This window comes from Leopardus geoffroyi, chromosome A1 (genome assembly GCF_018350155.1).
Source record: "Leopardus geoffroyi isolate Oge1 chromosome A1, O.geoffroyi_Oge1_pat1.0, whole genome shotgun sequence".
Lineage (NCBI taxonomy): Eukaryota > Metazoa > Chordata > Mammalia > Carnivora > Felidae > Leopardus > Leopardus geoffroyi.
This window is the reverse complement of record NC_059326.1, coordinates 210,380,789-210,402,147: the sequence shown is the minus strand read 5'-3', so window position 1 is coordinate 210,402,147 and position 21,359 is coordinate 210,380,789. Positions and strand designations below refer to the sequence as shown.

General features: G+C 37.9%; 1 protein-coding gene across 3 annotated transcripts in view; it reads right to left on the bottom strand.

Annotated features, from left to right (window-relative positions):
* RANBP3L (RAN binding protein 3 like) overlaps positions 1 to 21,359 on the bottom strand; it is a 289,492-nt gene that overhangs the window by 18,825 nt on the left and 249,308 nt on the right. For 2 of the 3 annotated variants that reach the window (XM_045440187.1, XM_045440177.1), the window contains 5 exons: positions 4,513 to 4,571; positions 3,590 to 3,629; positions 3,015 to 3,092; positions 1,896 to 1,970; positions 93 to 164 (listed from right to left, as the gene is read on the bottom strand). In XM_045440187.1, the coding sequence (XP_045296143.1) occupies positions 93 to 164; positions 1,896 to 1,970; positions 3,015 to 3,092; positions 3,590 to 3,629; positions 4,513 to 4,571 (324 nt within the window). Of the gene's footprint in view, positions 1 to 92; positions 165 to 1,895; positions 1,971 to 3,014; positions 3,093 to 3,177; positions 3,554 to 3,589; positions 3,630 to 4,512; positions 4,572 to 21,359 lie in introns of those variants that run through there. The other variant, XM_045440198.1, reaches the window with a different exon arrangement.

Genomic DNA, 21,359 nt, shown 5'->3' with positions numbered 1-21,359 from the left:
TACCTCCATACCCCAACACACACACACACAACAAATTAAAATATAAATGGTAAAATGTAAAATTTCAGAGGTTCTTGTAATAAACTACATACCTTGTTCTGCACTGTTCATATCAACATTCCTTTGCACATGAGTTGATGTCATAAAAACATTGTTTTTCTTCACTGTAAGAAAAACAATTTAGAAAAATTTAAATCTAAGAGAATGTCAGTTTCTACATCATTTGGGTTTTAACAGTCCTGTCTTAAGCTCACCAGTAGATGTCACTGTTGGCAGTGTGCTGAGAAGGCAGGTGGGCTAACAATGACTGATGGCAGTGAGTTTTGCCACATAGTTCTGTTTACCTTCAGAAATATAAGTGAAAATTGGGCCACTAATGGAATAGGCGGTCTTCTCTAGAATAATAAAAATGAGTACTGAAATGAGTACATATAATGAAATCTGATGATAGTGATCCCTATGTGTACGTTAATATGTATTTCTTATAAAATGTTATGAACCTATTAGCAAATTCTGCCCCTTTCTCTACCCTGGTGATACCTACAGACAGAAGATGACTGTTATGCTAGGTGATTTTTCTATAAGGTGTGTTCATAGTATGAAGAATGTGGTGGTAGTTGCAAATACAGAATTACTGTACATGTCAAAGAGATCATCTCTTGGTTGCAAACTGCAGAAACAGCAACCTTCGAGCATTTGATTAGTGGAAATGAGAAAAGAATAAGAATTGCTTCTTCTAAGTATTATAACATATTATAAATGTTGGGGTAGAATTGCTTCTCTAATTCAAAGTGCAACTAAATGGTTTATGATCTTTATTATTGAAAACAAGCACCAAAGGGCCGTATAAAGTTGTACTATTTTTCTCCATTCCAACACCACCAACATACTGCACAACATAAAATGGAATGATGCTTACTGATATCAATGTTCTTTAGTCTTTTTGTGTATGTATGTCTAACTTAAGATACTAATAAATTGAAACAGTTATTCAGATACTTACAGCCATCCCTTTATTTTATGCACAAATACAATAAAACAAATTCTCTAGGCTAGGACCCCAATTCCTCTTAATGTCTGTAACTTGTCAGTGAGGTTTAAATGGGGTATATTGAGCTAGAAAGTATTTCTTCTGTATCTGAAAGGTATCTGACATATATGTTGCTCAGCCATGCTTGGAATTATTAATAAGAATATAAATTCGTTAGTTTGAGAACTCTGTGGCTCCCAGGTAGAGAGGGATCAGTTGAAAGGAAGTGAATAGTTTGTATTTTTTTTTAGTTTCTTAGTGGCAAGATTAACTTGGAAAAGGCAGCTGGTTGTTCAGTAGAAACAAACACAAAAAGAATATAAATCATGATTTTTATGTAGAGAATGTTCCAACCATCTCAAATATTTTGTAATGATAAAATAGATCTACTTAGCAAAGCACTACAAATTCCAAATCAAAAGAAGTAATGTTTTAATTAGTGAAAAGTTTAAAAGGAATCATATTCTAAACCTTAGAATATCATCTAAAGCATAAACTTTAGAATAAGAATCTGAAGCATAGCTGTATATTTTGAGTACCATAGGTACCATGAACCATACAGATGGACAATAATAAGTGAAATAAAACAAGTTACTCTGTATGGCTACCTTACAGAAAATATTTTTATCATAAACATGAAGTCCTAAAAAAATTCAAGTTCAAACTTTCTACCAGAAACAAACAGGATTTGTGGAGTTGGGATTCATAAGACATTCTTCTAATCATACTTGGCTAAGGCCTCTATTTTATTTTCCACTAAAATGCCAGCATTTTATAATAGCTGAGTAAGGAAGTTCACCATCAACGAGAATGGATTTTGAAAAACCAGAGTGTCAGGCTTGAAGTTCCAGAAGCTGTTTATTACCTGGTCCAGAAGGAGGAAAGGTCGGGAGGTCAGTGAAGGATGATGATCTCATTCGATTCTGAGACAAGGTTGATGCTAGAAGCAAATTGCAAACTACAGTCAGTAAGGAGGTTGGTTTTTGTGTGTCTTTTTATTTGAACTTTTGCTGTTTCAGAAAAATTTCTAAATCACTAATTTAGACAAGATTTTGTATGTTTATCTGTAGAAATAAAATGTGGTTGTGGTGAGAATTATAAATTAATTTCTATTCGGACCAATAAATATCAGAGTGCTCAGCACGTGTAAGACACTCTATCAGGCAAGAAGATGACCCCCAGGAACTCACAGTGGGAAGCAGACACGCACACAAATAGCTGTAGTACAAGGCAGGGGGCAATGCGGTCATTTATAAAAGGGATCACCAATGAGCTTTGAGTGGAGAAGAGAGGCAAACTAAGTTATGGATTTACTCCGAATACGTACACGATGAAGTTCTTAAAGTGTTCTTTTGAAGGCAAACATCTGTTTGTTTAAGTAGGTGGTTACTTAGGGAGAAATGGCAGTTTCCTCTAATTACAAAGCTAATGCATACTTAATGCAGACACTTTGGAAACACAACAAAATATAAAGAGTGGGTAGAAAACCCCAAATCACCTGTAATCCCATTACCTAAGACAACCACTGCTGACATTGTGGCTTATGTCCTTTCCATCTTTCATCCAATGTTGATAAATTGAATTTGTACATAGTGACTCACTATACAATCCATTTTTAGACTGCTGTTTTCATACAGCAATTTATTACATTTTTTTTTCATGTTTATTTTTGAGAGACAAAGCATGAGTTGGGGAGGGGCAGAGAGAGAGAGGGAGACACAGAATCTGAAGCAGCTGCAGGCTCTGAGCTATCAGCACGGAGCCTGACTCAGGGCTTGAACTCATGAACCATGGGATCATGACCTGAGCCGAAGTTGTGCACTTAACCGACTGAGCCACCCAGGGGCCCCGCATACAGCAATTTATTATAAACATTATCTGACGCGTAGACTTTTAAAACATTTTCCATCTGGAAGGTTTCTCAGTAATTTCACACTCGGAGTAAACATAACAGTGAACGGCCAACAGTCAGGTTTATACCTACCTCCTTGAGACTGAAGATGTGTAGTATGCAAAGTAAAAGATGAAGACCGTACGCGCTTTCTCAGAAAACCATTAGACTCTGTAAGAAATTCAATGTGAAGGGTAAAATTGCTTGGATAACAAATTATCCTCAAGCAAAGATATGGAAAAGTAAATAGAATTACCTCTTGCCTACATAGATCATCATCTGATAACATGTTAACTCCTGAAGCACAAGTTTAAATACTGGGGGTAACAGCTTGGTGATTATAAAGCAGTAGGCATATCATCCTAGTAAGAACAATTAGAAACAAGCGGCTTCAGCGAGAAACTGCAGACGAATTTTGAGATCGTACAGAGAATGTTTTTGGCAGGTTGAGACACAGGCAATGGGGAAACAAGGGAGTTTAGTGTCACTAGGGTCAGGTTCTCAGGACCTACGTGTCATCTGTCAAAACAAAAGCCACTTTCCTTTCAGGTTTAAACACAAGAAAAACCATTACATTTTACACAGTTGTTGCCACATGTCTACATGCTTGTGCCTGCTTATTTTCTTTGTATGAAGATTGATTTTGAAATAAGGATGTAAGTCATTACCATGTTCTGCTGCTTCGTACAGGGTGTCTTCTGCAGGTCTCTGGAAAGAAGCAAAGCTGTCAATGAGAGCTGAGTACTTGTTGATTTTAGGTCAGAATTCCACCCTGTCACTTGATCAGAGAATTCTCAAAAGCCAGGTCTATTCAGATGGGCCAGGTTAAAGCCATTCGCCTTTGCTCACTAGGTATGTATTCAAGAAAAAGCAAAGTCTTCGTAGAGCGGTTTTGTATTTCAGTGACTGCAGAATTGCTTGCGGGAACTGATTTAAAAGTTGGTTGGTTTTGAAACACCGACTCTCAAGATTCTGAAGCGGTTGGCCTGGGGTGGGGCCCAGGAAACGGACTTTTCGACAAGGGCTTGGGGTTGAGCTTTTCTTTAGTTAGTTTTGTGGGTGGTAGGGTAAATGACCTGGCATAAGCAAGAACGAATAACAAGAAAATCCTAATCAAGCTAAAGAGAAATGCCATGAATCTTATCGTTCGTCTTTCAAAGCAGTGGCTTTTAGTTACGAGGCTGAAAAGGCAGATAAATTCTTCAAGATCCCTTTTAAATCAAGTATCAGAGTTTAGAACTTATCTGATACCCAGTTTTAAGCTAGGTCAGTGGTGGAGACCCACAAGGAGTCTCAGTCCTCTTGACCTCTTTCAGTCCTGCCCCTTTCCAAGTCACTCCAAAAAACCCTATAATTTTGGTAAAAATGGTATGTTATTCATAGCTTCAAGACAAGGCCTCTGGCCTCCCATTTCAGCCAAATTGCTGCCAGTAAAAACCGACTATATAAATATTCTGGAGGCACTACTCTGCTAAGTAAAGAACAAGAGCCTAAACTAAGGCAGCAATGATATTTAGTAACAGCAGCTTCTTGAGAGATAATTTTCTTGGTCAAAGTGATAATCAAACAAAGAAAAGTAGCTTGGTCTTACCTTAAAAGTTTGTTCTCTCTTTGCAAAAACAAATATTGGCTGAGCAATGACAGATTTTTCTGTAAAAGGAAAAGAACAGGCAAAAAGTCAAATCATATTCTGACATTTCTAATACCAACTACGAGTATTTGAAGATTTTTTGTTTTGTTTTGTGTTTTTCCCTGCCTTTAGGTAAAATCCAAACTGTGTTTACATGGACACTAGAACTTGCATATTTACAAATGATTTTCAGTTATTTACAGATATAAATAGTTGGGGAAAGTGATAATAATGTGTTTCCACAAATAGTGAGCTCATCCCATTAAAGAACACACTTTAAGTGTTTAAGGAAAACAAAGTATAATTACCTGCATTTAGAATATCATTAGGACATAATGATTAACATGTTTACTTTTAGAATGAAAAACCACAAAGGGCTGAAAAATCTCATCTAAGAACAGTTCTTCTACTTGGGTTGGATCTCAAGTAGATCCTTAGAATAATCTAGAAATAACTCACACTTCCTTGATTAGAGGAAAATACTTGCCATGTTTTAAATATTTAAAGTAAGAATCAGTCTTGTTAAAAAAAATGTTTCTACATTTTGAGAGAGAGAGAGAGTAGGGGAGGGGCAGAGGGAGAGAGAGAGAGAATCCCAAACAGACTCTGTACTGTCAGCATGTAGCCCAATGTGGGGCTGGAACTCATAAACAGTGAGATCGTGACTGAGCCAAAATCAAGAGTCAGATGTTCAACCGACTGAGCCACCCAAGGTGCCCCTAAAAATCAGTCTAAAACAGTGTTGTAAAGTAGATAAACTTTGTCTTCAGCCCCATTGACCTTATTAATCTTTTATATTTTCCTATTTTAGGTAAGACAATGGAGAGAAACTCATTTATTCTAGGGTGTAAATGAGGGATAACAGATTTAAATACCAGCACTCCAGAATTCTTAGGGAAAATGACGTTTGTTAAGAGCTTGGGCTCTGTAGTTAGGGAGGCTTGTGTAGTGCTAATTCTCGGGGAAATAATGTGTTTGTATCTTTAGTTTCTTCATCTGAAAACAAGATGAAGATTATAACAGTACTTACCTCTCAGAGTGTATGTGGCAATGGATTTTTAGATATAATTGCTTAGATTTTTACAAGACAAAAAAAAAAGCTTTAAAGAAAGAATATTAAGTATATGGCATGCCACCAATCCTTAGCTGACATTGACCACTTAAGACAACACTTTCTTTTTTAAATTGAAGTAAAAATGACACTTTCTTAATGAGCCCAAATATGATCTCAGAATTTTTCTCATTAAAGGTTTTCAATAGCCATTACCAGTATATTGTCCTGGCATACAAGCCAAGGTGGTTTGCCATCCCTGGGATGAATAAATAAAACTCTCACTGAGGAGTTTCAAGGAACCACCAATTACATTTTGTTATATGTCAGAAAGGGGTTCTCTAGTTCCCCATATTCGAATCCCCGTAAGAGAGTGTCAAAACTCTGCCAGGCCACTCTTGCCAAGCTCCTGGGGCCCTATGACCTGGGGGTACTTCTTGTGGTCCACGGAGATAACCTGCTCAGTTTTTCATGCAAGTTTTTTACTGCACTGTCTGCCCTTGGAGCCAAGTGAGTCCCAGCAGAAAATACTCAAGAACATACTGGCAGTCCCATCCACATGAAACTATGGTTCAATTCTTTATTCCTTCTCAAACAAGCTCCTGTTCAGCAATTACATTAGAGTTAAGAAATGAGAACTCCAGTGACTTTGAAAGAAAATAGGCTTCGTGAATGTGTAGGGGAATACTTACGCAATGGAAGTATAAATCAGCCTCTTCTAAACCAAACTTAGGATAGTTATGCCTAAAATAGCATGACGAGGCCTAATTCTAGACAAATAACACGTTGACTTTCCCTCAATCAAAACATTCAGCTAAACACAGGCAAAAGCACTCTTCAATGCAGCATTAAGGAGGAAATCATAAAGGGTTACTTGCAGCTTGGAGAACATATGATAAAGTAAGAATGTCACTTTTAGGGGCGCCTGGGTGGCGCAGTCGGTTAAGCGTCCGACTTCAGCCAGGTCACGATCTCGCGGTCCGTGAGTTCGAGCCCCGCGTCGGGCTCTGGGCTGATGGCTCAGAGCCTGGAGCCCGTTTCCGATTCTGTGTCTCCCTCTCTCTCTGCCCCTCCCCCGTTCATGCTCTGTCTCTCTCTGTCCCAAAAATAAATAAACGTTGAAAAAAAAATAAAAAAATAAAAAATAAAAAAAAAAGAATGTCACTTTTATTCATTAATTCAACAAATATTCGTTGGGCATCCTTTCTGTGCCAGGCATTGTGCTGGGATGTAAGGATACATTGTCTGATTGAAGGTTTATTAGCCTCAGCATAGCCACCCTCTCTCCCTGACTCCGCCCAGCACATAAGTTGCAAAGCAGATAATCTCCATACCTCCTCTTCCATCTGGATTCTGTTCCCCTCTTCCAAGCAGTTCTTTTGGCTCCAAAGCCAAAGCCAAAGGTAAGCATTTATCCAGCCATCGGGTCCATAACAGTTTTTTTACTTAACCCAGTAGGAAATTTTCAAAATAAAAGCAAGGTTCTTATGATTTTCTAATTTTAAGTTTATGCTTTTTTGCTTTATAATGTATTCATTAATCGCTTCTCGGCCTTTTGTCTAAGATCAAGTGTATAATGTATTAATTAATCAATCCATTTATTTAAAAAAATATATGTATTGAGGGTTGACCATGTACAAGCCACCTTGCAAGGCAAGAGAGAGAGGATCAGTGGTACAAGATGAGGCTGAAGGTGGGTAAATATAAACTTTTCCTCCTTCTAATATGTACCATAATTCCCCTCTCCTCCAGTTTTAGGTGGGTCATAAGGCCTTGTCCCTATCCTTTATTTTCATATGTTTCATCAAAACGTAACTGGAGGATTTTCCCAATGAATCATCTCAGAGAAGGAGGTTCAAAAGGATCTGCAGAGCCAAAAGCAGATCCAGAAGAGGAGAAAGACACTGAGCACGGAGCACCCCCAACTCAGAGTCCCAGCGGGGACAGGACCGGCACCCTTAGGGGCCCCAAATTTCTACTACACAGCAGAGTCCTGCGGACCGCCTCTTGCTGCGTTGGGATTTGGGGAAAGGTGAACACTGAATCCTCCACACTGGATAGAACCAGGCTGCCCTAGCCGGGGCCAGAAAGGTTGTGGAAACGGACTTGGCAGGAAAGAGAGTGGCAACAACCCCTCCCACTGAGAGGCAGGTGATGCCAAATGGGTCACCTCTTAATTGCTACCAGGACTGGAATTATCCACTTGGGCCGCAGCCCTGGCAGGTCCTGCCTTTTCCTCTCCCTTTCTTCCTGGACCTATCCACATGTCCGCCACATCCTCTTCTCTAATTTCTTCTCCTTGTGCACTGTCTTAGTCCAGGCTCCAACATTGTTCATTATGCCCCTGTCCTCTCCACCCTCTTTGACTTGTGTCCAGCTCTCTAACTGGTCAAAGCATGGATTTGGGAGCTCGGAAGTCAAATAGTCCTAGAACTGATTTTTTTTTTAATTAATCCAAGCCTCAGTTTTATGATCTATGTCTCTGTGTATATATTTTAAAAGCTTGTCATGAGGCTTGAAGCAATGTATGCATATAGAAGCATCTCGTACAGCTTCCTCCTCAAACCCATTTGGAACAAAGCAGAACCATCTATCATCTATTCTCTATATTTGCACACATCTCTCTATATATCCAGATATTTACAGTACATTCCAGTATCTATTTGCCTATCATCTATTTATCTAGCATCATCTATCCACACACACATAAACATATAGCAATATATCAGACCACAGGTTGCACAGGAGACATTCAATAAAAGTGAGATTCCCTGTCCTCTTCCCCTCCAGTCCGATATAACCTGTGGGTACCCTGTGACTCTTGTTAGTCTGAGGGAAATGCCTCATTGTTCCTCAAAGATCTTTCTTTTTCCTTTCACTCATTACCATATTCTTATCCCTAGTTTTCTTCCTCATTTCTCTTCATCGAGCCCCTATCTTTCTTCTTCTTCTTTTAATGTCAGGAAGTTTCTGAATTCAGGCTGTGGTCCATACAGAGTTTTAGAGATTGTTGGTCCAAGTGTGGTCCAGGTAGACCAGAAGCATTACTGGGTGTTTGTTAGAAACAGAAACTCTCAGGCCCACCCCATACCTACAGAATGATCGTATTTGACACGATCCCTAGGTGATGTGTACATATGGTTAAGAGGTAGTCCTAGAGAGCACCTCCAGGTGTCTGTCACCTGATACCACATTTAGGAAGATGGCAGTGGAGACTCCTGGAGTCAGTGACTAACTCTCCAGATGTTCTGAGTAACCTGACAATTAATGAGAAAAGGATTGCTACTCAAACCCCATACTATGCTTATGATTCAGTGTAAGGTGAAGTTAAGGGCTACTCAGAAGACTTCAAAAGAAATCTCTGTAGTAAGGATATTAAAATATTGACACTGATGCTGAAATCAGTCATTCAGATATTTTGCTTGAAGCCATTAATGATTTCCTCTCAAATGCAAAAGTTTGTTTGCTGTTTTGATATGTCTGAAATCTGACCTTGGTGTCCCTGAAAAAAAAAATGTTTTTGGAAAATGTCTTGGCTTGAGATTATTAAATGTTCATTAAAATGTTCATTTCTGCGAGGCAAAAAATTAGGCTGGAAGCATAAACTACATCAAAAACATTGCCATGGTACTAGGATTCCTCACCAAAAATTTGAAACCTCTGAAGTTTCAACTCTAAAAATGAGATCTTCTGTAGAAAAAATAGGTAAATCATAGCAAGTGACCTTAGTCTCTGTATGGAACCCCAGAAAGAAGAGACACAGAGGGTCTGAATCATAATCTTGATTTTTGTAAAAAGAAAAAACAAACCTCAACATTATATTAAAATATTCCAAGACATTTTCTTTTTTTTTTTTTTCATGTTTATTTATTTTTGAGAGAGAGAAAGAGAGAGCAGAAGCAGGGAAGGAGCAGAGAGAAAGGGAGACACAGAATCCAAAGCAGGCTCCAGACTCCGAGCTGTCAACACAGAGCCAGACGCAGGGCTCAAACCCATGAACCGCGAGATCATGACCTGAGCCAATGTCAGAGGCTTAACCAACTGAGCCACCCAGGAACCCCTCCAAGACAGTTTTAATAAGGGCAAGTGGCAGCCCCAGAAGAAAAAGGAATCTGCCAATTTATGAGGGAAGCTCTAGCATGAGATATTCTGTACTTATTTCTAGCCCTACACGGAGGAGCTCAATAAAAATGCAAGAAGAATGAAATAACAAATTACCCACCATCACATAAAAAACTATGTCTTTACAGAGGGGGTGGTAGGGCCACAGAGTGACACTATTAACTGTGACGGAACACTCTTGGTTCTATTTTATGAGATGTTTGGAACTGAGTTGAAGTAAAATAACCAGGACCCCAGAGGAAAATAGAGGCAGTTTACACAGGAAGTTTCCAGGCTGATTCACAAAGCTACTAGCTCAACTTGAGACACAGAATGAATGGATCCTGCTGGAAGCATTCCAGTACTGGTCATTGCTGCTGAAGTAATAACCAATTCTGTGTACTATAAATATAAAACTGTTATAGTAAGTACAGTATATGAAGTAGAAGGGAAAAACACAGCCTTTCAACTAATGTCTAATTTTTTTGAGCTGCTTTAAGTTCTTGTTGAAAATGAAGTTATTAAACTGCCAACTCTAAGAAATCGAGCATTTCTAGTTTTGATTCTTTATGAGAAGCCCACACTAGAGACAAAAAAATCAACATTAGAACAGAAGAAGAAAGCTACTCCTCTTCTCGTCAATACCACGCTGATAAAGAAATCACTCATTTTCAGAATGGGAATCATTTCATAATAGGAAATCGGAGAAGATGAGAAAACTCTCTCTCAACCCACTGAACACAACCATCATCACCCAGAGTTTGCCCAATCCATCCTATTTTCTGAACCATCTCCTTCTCATACTTATAGTGTTCAAGGGATCTGTTCATCGTAAGTTCTAAAGAGTCTAGACACTTTCCTCCCTTGGTTTGTACATCGGTCTAGATGTATACACAGACCAACTTTGGAAAATCAAGGCATAGAGATAATAAAAGTCTTTGATGTGAGCAAGAAGCAAAAAGACTCAGACTCTGTGTCAAACATGGCCCTTGCTACCATTCAGGAGGTAGGACCAAGCCCTCAGAATTCCGTGTTGAATGCATTCACCCAACCTCACCTCTAAACTGTGCTGCTTAATTTATAATCCAGTTATGTGTGGTAGTGGGCGATAGCCAGCGAATTAATTTCACTTGCATTTTAGAATCTGGAGATTTATAGCAGCAGTAATTCAACTGAAGAATATTTCTTATTTTCCCAAATCACTTCACTAATGCCTGTGTAAATAGAGAGGTTGACAGATTAAAAAACAAATAATTTTAATTAAGTCATGTGGTATAGAACATCTGGCAAAATCACTCTGTCAATCAAAACACAATGGTGAGGGGAAAAAATGGCTTTATAATTTTGAGAGTGTTCTGTAATTGACCCCAAAAGATAGGGTCATCATGCATAGTATGCTTTATATTTGGGGGTGAGTGGTGACCTTTTCAATAGGTATCATAGCATACGCCATTAAATTTTACTATTATTCCAGTGTCAAAACTGGAATTTCCTTCTTAAATTATTAAATTTAAGAAATTTCTTTTTTCATTTCTTTTTAAATTCTTTTTTTTTAATTAAAAAAAATTGTTAACATTTTATTTATTTTTGACAAAGAGAGAGCCAGAGCATGAGCGGGGAAGGGGCAGAGAGAGGGAGACACAGAATCCGAAGCAGGCTCCAGGCTCGGAGCTGTCAGCACAGAGCCTGATGCGGGGCTCAAACCCATAGACTGCGAGATCATGCCCTGACCCGAAGTCGGATGCTCAACCGACTGAGCCACCCAGGCACCCCGACTTTTTAAATTATTTCTTTTTTTCATTCTTAAAGACAGTAGCTACTATATGATATGCTTATGCATGTCACAACTAATCTTTATCCTTTTGCCTTTTGTTTAACTTAATATGACCTTAAGAAGTAGTATAAAATGTTGGACCTTGGTGACCTCCCATGATGCTTCTTTTATGCACTGGGGTAATTTAAAGACTTCCATTTCCATCCTACTTTACCTATTGTAAGACAGATTTAAATATATTAGTTTTTGGTGACTCAATGAATGCTTACTAAGGTCCAGAATGCGTGGTTTTAAAAAAATCCAAGCTTTGGTGGAAAAGAGACCTGGATTCAAATTCCATCTCCTGAGTTTACTAATAATAAGCCAGGGCAGGGCATTTGATGCTTCTGAGCCCAGGTTTCCCTGTCTGTGAGATGGAGATAATAAAACATACTTCACAGAGTTGCAAGGTAACGGAGGTAAAACACCTGGCACGTACGAAATGCTCAGTAAGCTGCCACTCTTACTGCATTATAGGATTCCCAAAAAGTAGGTTATTAGACCCTTGTGCTTTTGAGAAAAGAAAGCCTCTAAAATTACAGGATGTGCCTGAGACCAGACAGCTAATATTTAGGGACTAAAGCACGGGAGAGATTTTTCCTGTAAGAAAGAGTCCCTCCTGGCTTCCACTGTGAGTTAAATGACCACTTGACAGCTTCCTCTCTTCTGAAGTTGTGATGTGCCTGGGCTCTGAGGGTTCTCCTGCTTCCATGGTTTGTAAAAGCCTCGTTGAGATGTGGCCACAGACTGCGTCAGTCTAGCTGCACTTTGGTTTTGCCCTCTGTAAACACTGTAAGATGCTTCACTTGGTCTCACCATTTTCTCTTCGTATTCTGACCAAAGAGGTTTGTTTTGGAATGTCGGCAGGCAAATGGCATGGTGAACCTTGCCATCTAAAATCTTCTTGTCAATATATATATATATATATATATTCAGCCACTGACAAAAATAACCCAGACGAATGTTTTACTTTGGACAGAGCATACCCATTTCTCCATAATTTGAAGGTGCTATTTTGTTTATAAATAAAGCTATGTTGTGATAAGGTTACTTGCAATCTTTGATTACTTGAATATGTGTCCCAGCAACAAACATGGGACTTTCGGATGGAGGATGCTAAAAGGGGCTGTTTGCCCTTCTCTAAACTGTTCTTTCATTTATGCATATGGGGTAATAAAGATGTGGAATCTGTCGTAGGATGTGCTTGGTCAACTTGGTACCATTTGGAAATACATATTTCATTTGACAGCATTTATGAATCACATATTTTCCCCTCGGAATAACTTGCAGTGTGAAACTGCTTCCATATGTTAGAAATGGGTCTCTCCATTTTGCTGAGGGAGGGGGAACAGAAATATAGTCAAGGTTTTATGACATGTTGAAGATTAATATTGACCAGGCACATGCACAGGTTTAAAATGGTATCTCTTTATTTTAAGTAATTCTCTAGCATTTCTGTACTGCTAAAATTAAAGAGGTGATTCTGACACGAAATACCATATTAGTAAGAAGTCACTCTTCACATAGACTATTAATAAATCAATATGGCTGAAGCATAGCTTCATACATTGAATTCAGATAAATTTAAGCTCTTCCTCTTCACTAAAGAAACACACTATTTTTAAATTCCTTCCCAGATTCCAAGGACACAGGCCGGATGGAGAAGTTTGATTGCAGCTTCTTCTAATTCCAAATCTCTTTTCCTTATTCCTCTTTGTCCTGAGGCTTTGAGCAAGCAGGAAAAAAAAGGCTTCTTGTTTTCTCGTTTCCACAAGACTAAATGGATGTTGTTCCCCCGAGAACAAGATGTTGGAGGCCTAGGCCAGAAGAAAGGAGCAAGAACCGCCCACCCAAGGCGCTCACAAGCCCAGAAGGCCCAGACCTCATTCTCTTCTTGGGAATTCACAGAAGCCGGCAGGCGGCCATTCATCGTCACTGAAATGCCCTGCTGGCCCTCGGGCACAGAAATGAGCAGGAATACAGCAATGCCGGCCGCAGATACCTTATTGCATTGATTTAGAGCTAGTTTGGCAGAAGTCAAGGCCAGGTAGCAATTTGTAAGCCTTACCAGAAACATTTTGTTCATCATGCTAAAGAAAACTATAAGAGAAAAACTTTCACTTTTCAAATGTATACGACTTGAAGAATTCTCAAGAAAACTGAGAAAAGTCTTTAAATCTATTCATTTTCTTTCCTTCAAGTTTTCATGATCAGTGAACTATTGTGATAAGTCCAAAAGAAAGGATTAGAGGAGATCCTGTAATCAATTCATTTCTTTTAAGTTTTTTTTTTTTTATCGTGGGAAAATATACATAACATTTTACCATTTTAACCATTTAAAATGTACGGTTCAGTGACATTACGTATATTCACACTGATGTGTAACTATCACCACCGTCCATCTTGAGAACTTTTCCATCATCCTAAACTGAAACTCTGTATCCACGAAGTGCTATTTCCCCATGTCTCTCTCCCCAGAGCCTGTGTCACCACACTCTACTTTCTTTTTTTTTTTAATTTTATTTTTTATTTTTTTAATTTACATCCAAATTAGTTAGCATACAGTGCAACAATGATTTCAGAAGTAGATTTCTTAGTGCCCCTTACCCATTTAGCCCATCCCCCCTCCCACAACCCCTCCACTAACCTTCAGTTCTCCATATTTATGAGTCTCTTCTGTTTTGTCTCCCTCCCTGTTTTTATATTATTTTTTCCCTTCCCTTATGTTCATCTGTTTTGTCTCTTAAAGTCCTCATATGAGTGAAGTCATATGATTTTTGTCTTTCTCTGACTGACTAATTTCACCTAGCATAATACCTGCCAGTTCCATCCACGTAGTTGCAAATGGCAAGATTTCATTCTTTTTGATTGCCGAGTAATACTCCATTGTATACATATACCACATCTTCTTTATCCATTCATCCATCGATGGACATTTGGGCTCTTTCCATACTTTGGCTATTGTTGATAGTGCTGCTGTAAACATGAGGGTGCATATGTAGCACACCTGCATCCCATGGATAAATGCCTTGTAGTGCAGTTGCTGGGTCGTAGAGTAGTTCTATTTTTAGTTTTTTGAGGAACCTCCATATTGTTTTCCAGAGCGGCTGCACCAGCTTGCATTCCCACCAAACTACGCTCTGCTTTCTGACTCTGTGGATCCACCTGCCCTAGGACACTTTGTAGAAGTGGAATCATGCAATCTGTGTCTTTTTGTACCTGACTTACTTCACTTAGCGTATCTTCAAGGTTCATCCATGCTGCAGCATGTATGAAGAATCTCATTCCTTTCTAAGGCTGAATAATATCCCGATGTATGTATGTAGCACATTTTGGACCTTTTTTTTTTTTTTAATCAGCTTTTCTTCATTTGCTTCTTCTCCCCTCTTTGCTCTCAATTGGCTGCATATTTCTCTCTAGCGCCTGGTTCCTTGCTTCTCCGTGGTTTTCCCTTCCTCCCTCTTCCTGTTTCTCCTTCCCCTCCCTCATATACTCATCATTTTCTCTACCTGCTTAATACTAAGATTATTACACAAGTAAATACTCTTTCTGTGGGTATTTTTAAATAAGGTACAACTCAAGTTTATTTTGTCTTAATTTTTTAATGCATTGTAGATACTTTTTATTATGCTGGCCCTTTCTTCATAACATTCTCAAACAAATGTAGAAGTATAGTACCGGCTCTTTGCATTAGCTATTAACTTTGAGTAAGTCACTTCTCTCCTCTGCTTTCAGTTTTCTAGTATGTGAAGATCCATTGCCCTAAGTGGAGTTTAAAGCTCGAACACTCAGTAATTTGGGAATATTAATCACTTGGATGAACTTTTGGGGAAAAAGTATTGATTTACTAAATAAACATTAATAGCCTGCTACGAGCAAAATTAAAGACAATAACAATATTGTGAATTTAAACCTTAAAATATAAGAAATGTTTACAAAATTAGAAAGACATCGGCACATCTATTATGGGTGTTTTTTGAAGATTTGTTTTCTAAATCTTTATGCTTTTTTTCTCTTTTTATTTGTAGCTAGTCCCTCAAAATCTACTTTGCTTCATCCTAAGATCAAAACAATCACCTCTACCAATTAATTTTAGCGTATTCAATTTTCAGAAAGAAAAATGGCAACTAATACCAAAACTAATCCACACTTGAATCCATACTTCATACATCAAGTTCCTTATGACAAAGTCGGTCTTGTTGAACGAACAGACCCTCATAATCTGTAGCTCTGGTATATGTCTTACCCACACTCAATTTATAAAAACACACATACACATAAATCCTTATCTGTGACTTCATTTCTCTGCAAGTCAACTACAGTTTAACACAGACAGGCCTAGACCAAAATGGTCCTTTTCCATCAAGTCTCCCTGCTTTACTCTTTTTTCTCCAGATGGTAACATACCTTCTTGTTATGAACTACTTCCTTTTATCAGAACAAGAAAGGATTTGGAGCCAATTACTGAAACCAGTCATTACAGATTCCTACTCAAGAGGGACAATCCAGTTACTAAGCTGTCATGTCTGGAGACTTGGTCGTTTCTCTGCATCTGCTGAGGGAAAGGAACTTGTGTTCTGTTAGCTGTGGGTTCTTTTAGGACCTGAAGCCCATTCTGCAGTGATACGGGAGACTTACAAAAATCTTTTCGCTCTCCCGTTCGAGTGTATAGGTCAGTTTCCATTTCATCAGTTACAGTTTAGCCTCTGTCTCCTTCTGGCTCAATTCACAGATGCATGTTTCATGCTCTTTGATGTTGGTTTAGTATCAAAAGATATCTTCCGACTATCATCATCTCTTGTCAGTAATCTAGATCTCACTCTTATGACCTCGTGCTTAGTTATTGACCATCTACACAGGGTGAGATATCTGATCATTGGGTAGAAGGAATGCAGCTTTTTACTGGATATGAGTATTTACTGTATTTTGAATCCTGCCTTTGGTTATTATGCTAGCTTTACCAATAGATTTCATTAAAAAGCAAGTCAGGTGTGAAATTTACCTGGCCTACATGTTAAGATTTCAAGTCAAGTTAATGATTTAATATAATGAGCACTTTGAGCCAGCACTTTATTCTGAATAGAGTCCCCAGTTTAAATAAAAAAGTGAGTTATAATAATGACTATTGCTTAGCCTCTGTTTAATTTGGAGTTTTTGATACTTCTTATTTATTTTGTTAAAATCTAAATCATCTCTCCAAGGCCATATTGGCCCAGTTCCAAAAGTGGTACATTGCAATCTTTCACACTTCGTGCAGTTTAAGAAACATATATCATGCAAATATTTAAATTTCAGTGAAAGCTGCTAGCCCAGTAAGCAGGCCACCTGCTCTGATGTGTCTGCACTGATACTGCTGCATTTTCTTACCTATTGTTTTAGAGTTAAATACCCCTTTTGGGAGACATTTGGATGTGGTGAGCGGTTTACATACAGATCAACTGGTGACTCGAATAGCAACACATTTAAAACTGAATGACAAACTGAGTTCAAGGGCCAGCCATCACTCAGATCGTTTCCAGGTACTTAAATGAGCCCACATGAGAGGAAGGAAACTCTGGGCTATAGCACAGGCTCTGGAGTTTTTGGGTTAGGATGACATATGACAAAATATGATTTGTTTACAGGTGACATGTAGTGCTGTGAGTAGTTCCCAGTATAAACCCAGTTTATTGTTCCCAAAGAACTTGCACAACGCCGTTGAGGAGACAACATCAAAATGAATGAAAGAATTGGGGGCAAACCACAGAATCTTGGTTTTGAAAGGGATCTTGCAGTTGCCCTAGCAGAATTTTCCATCTGAGATGTCTACAGCATCCTTAGGAGATGGCCTTCCATCACACAGCATAAGGGTTAGAATCTATGCTACTGCCAGAGCTTACCAGTCCGTGCGCGGCAGCATACTGCTGTATGAGCTGCACATGTGCCAAGCCCTTGGTCCTTCACCCCCATAGACCAGCCTCTTGGCCTCACCCCCCAAATGTCGTACAGTTTCAGATTCATCTATGTGGTTATGTGTAACCGCAACTTACTGCTTTCTACTTCTGGATAACATTCCAGTCTACGGACATACCACAGTTGGCTTATCCATTTACGGGCTTAGGTACATTTGAGTGGTTCACATGTTGGAGCTCATAGGTATAAAATCTGCCATGAACATTCTTCTCTAAGCTTTTTGCTTTTCATCCCTCTTGGGAAAATAACTAAGAATGTGATCGGTTATCATAGGGTAGGCGTAGATTTAACGATAAAAGAAATTGCCGGACTATTTTCCGAAGTGGTCGTATCACTTTACAGCAATAAATAGGAGTTCTGATTGCTCTACAGTCTCTGCAACACAGTATCATTGGCATTCTTAATTTTAGCTATTCTAGTGAATGGGAAGTGATATCTGACAGAGGTTTTAATTTACATTTCCCTGATGACTAATTATGTTGAGCATTTTTTGATGTGATTCTTAGACATTTATATGTCCTTTTTCTAAAGTGTCTGACAGATTGCTTATTTTTTAATCAAATTGTTTATATTGAGTTCTTTACATATTCTGATTACAAACTTTTTTTCCCGATCTATATATCACAAATGTTTTCTCCCAGTTTCTCTTTAAAAAAATTTTTTTTAATGTTTATTTATTATTTTGAGAGAGGGGCAGACAAAGCACAAGCAGGGGGATGGGCAGAGAGAGAAGAAACACAGAATCTGAAGCAGGCTCCAGGCTCTGAGCTCTCAGCACAGAGCCCTACATGGGGCTTGAACTCACGAGTTGTGAGATCATGACCTGAGCCAAAGTCAGAGGCTTAACCAATTGAGCCACCCAGGCACTCATCTCCCAGTTTCTCTTTTCTTGTATTAATGTAATCTTTTAAAAAACAAATATTTTTAATGTTGGTAGTCTAGTTTATCTATTTTTTATGGTTAGTACTTTCTGTGTCTGTAAAAATTACCTGTTCCAATTTATGAAAATATTTTCCCGTGTTTTTCCTCCAGAAGTTTTACAGATTAAGATTCTGTATTTTCATATTTCATCTCAAATTAATTTTTGTGTGAGGTGGGTAATGAGGGCTATTTGTTCCAGAGGTATTACAAAAAATAGTATCTTTTCCTTCTTTGAACTATCTCGATATCTTTGTCAAAAACTGGCCAAAAATGAGTGAGTCAATTTCTGGGCTCCCTCTTCTGTTTCAATAATAAATTTTCTATGCTTATACCAATATTATACCATCTTGATTATTATAAGTTGAAATCCAAAGCATAAGTTATCAAATTTGTTCTTCTTTTTCCAGATTTTAGCTATTTTAGGTCCTTTGCATTTCCTTATAAATTAAAGATTCGCTTGTCAATGAAGAAAGAGTCTGCGGGAATTTTGATTGAGATGGCCTTGACTCTCTAGATCAATTTGGGGAGGGTTAATATCTTAATAAATGAACCTTCCAATTTATGTATTTAGTTCAATCTTCTCTAGCTTTTCTCTACAATGTTTGTTTTAAGTGTACAGGTCTTGCACATCTTTTGTTAATAACTCCTTTACTATTTTTTTATAAAAAATGTACTACTAAAAGAATACTTAAAAGTTTTCAACTTCCAATTATTCTTTGCTAATATATAGAAATATAGTTGTTTTTAGTATACTGACTTTGTATGCTGTTATCTGTGATCTTGGTAACTCACTTATTAGTTGTAGTATTTTTTTTCTTTTAATTGATTCCTAAAGTTTTTCCTATACCAGCTATCGTTCATCTGTGAATATAGTTTTACCTCTTTATTTCCAAAATATAAAACTTTTATTTTTTTTCTTTTTCTTTAAAAAAAATTTTTTTTTTTTTAATATTTATTTCTGAGACAGAGACAAAGCATGAGTGGGGGAGGGGTAGAGAGAGAGGGAGACAGAATCTGAGGCAGGCTCCAGGCTCTGAGCTGTCAGCACAGAGCCCAACACGGGGCTCGAACTCACAAACCATGAGATCATGACCTGAGCCGAAGTCAGATGCTCAACCAACTGAGCCACCCAGGCACCCCTATTTCTTTTTCTTAACCTAGTACATTGGCTAAGACCTTCAGTCCTATTCCATAATGTTGAATAGAAGTGACTATAGTGGACATCCTTGCTTGCTTCCCAATCTTCGTAGGGAAGTATTAAGTCTTTCATTGACAATGAAGGCACTATACTAGCTGTCAGTTTTTTGAAAATGTTCTTTTTGGGTTGAAGAAGTTCCTTTCTATTCTAAATCCTTTTGGAGTTTTTATGTGAGTGGCTGTTGAATTTTTTTTTTTTTTGGTGTCTTTCTAGCACAGTGTTATTCATAATATTCCTTTATTATCACTCTAATAGCTGTAGGATCTATAATGACACGCTATATCATTCCTGATATTGGTAATGTTTTGTTTCTTTTTTTGTAAAAATTAGGAGCTTATTAATTTTATTAATGTTTTCAAAGAAATAGCTTTTGGGAATCAGAGATGAGCAGAATATTTCCTTCTAGTTTTGGTTTTAGGAATAGGAAAAATGAAGGTTTGTTTTGTTTTTGTTTTTTTAAGCCCAAATTCAGAAACATAATTAGGGATGGCTTTGGCCAGTAATGGCTTAAAATTTTTTTTCATACCATTAAAATTTACCATCTTAATCATTTTTAAGCACATAGTTCAATAGTGCTAACTGATTCACACTATTGTGCAATCTCTAGAACGTATTCATCTTGCAAAACTGAAACTCTATACCATTAAATAATAACTCCCTATTCCCCCTCCCAGCCCTTGGCAACCCCCATTCTGCTCTATGTCTCTGAAAATGACTACTCTAGCAATTTCATATGAGGGGAATCATATAGTATTCATCTCTTTGTGACTTGCTTGTTTCATTTAGCATAATGTCCTCAAGATTCATCCATGGTGTAGCATGTATCAGAATTTACTTTCTTTTTAAGGCTGAATAATATTTTCGTGTGTATATATATATATATATATACATACCACATTTTGTTTATTCACTTGTCAATGGAAAGATGTGCTTTAACCTTTTGGCTATTGTAAATAATGCTACTATGAGCATTGGTGTGCAAGTACCTGTTTGATTCCCTGCTGTCACTTTTTTGGGGGATATACCTAGAAGTAGAATTGCGGGATCACATGGTAATTCTATTTGTAGTTTTTGAGGAATTTCCATACTATTTTCCAGCAGATGCACTATTTTCCATTCCCACCAGCAGTGTATAAGAGTTCTAATTTCTCCACATTCTTGCCAACACTTGTTATTTTCTATTTTTTTTCTTTTGATAGTAGCCATCCTAATGAGTGTGAAGTGGGAAAATGGAGTTTAAACCATTATATATATATATATATATATATATATATATATATATATATATTTCAGATCCTCATAAATGTGCCATCTATTAAGAAAGCTTAGTGGAAAGAATTCCTGCACTGAGTGGGAGCTTGAATACGATCAAATCTAATAGAATATGAGTTCTCTCCTTTCTAGTTATTTTTAAATGGTTTATATTTGTTTCCACCAATTTATGCCTTTAAATGTGAGTAATGGGGGGGTGCCTGGGTGGCTCAGTCGGTTAAGCGGCCGACTTTGGCTCAGGTCATGATTTCGCGGTCCATGAGTTCGAGCCCCGAGTCGGGCTCTGTGCTGACAGCTCAGATCCTGGAGCCTGTTTCAGATTCTGTGTCTCCCTCTCTCTGACCTTCCCCCGTTCATGCCCTGTCTCTCTCTGTCTCAAAAATAAATAAACGTTAAAAAAAAAATTTTTTTTTAAATGTGAGTAATGGTTTTGTAGATAGAACAAAACTCATTTGAGCCACTTTGAGGTTCCCTTTTGGTGGAAGAAAAACAGAAATATG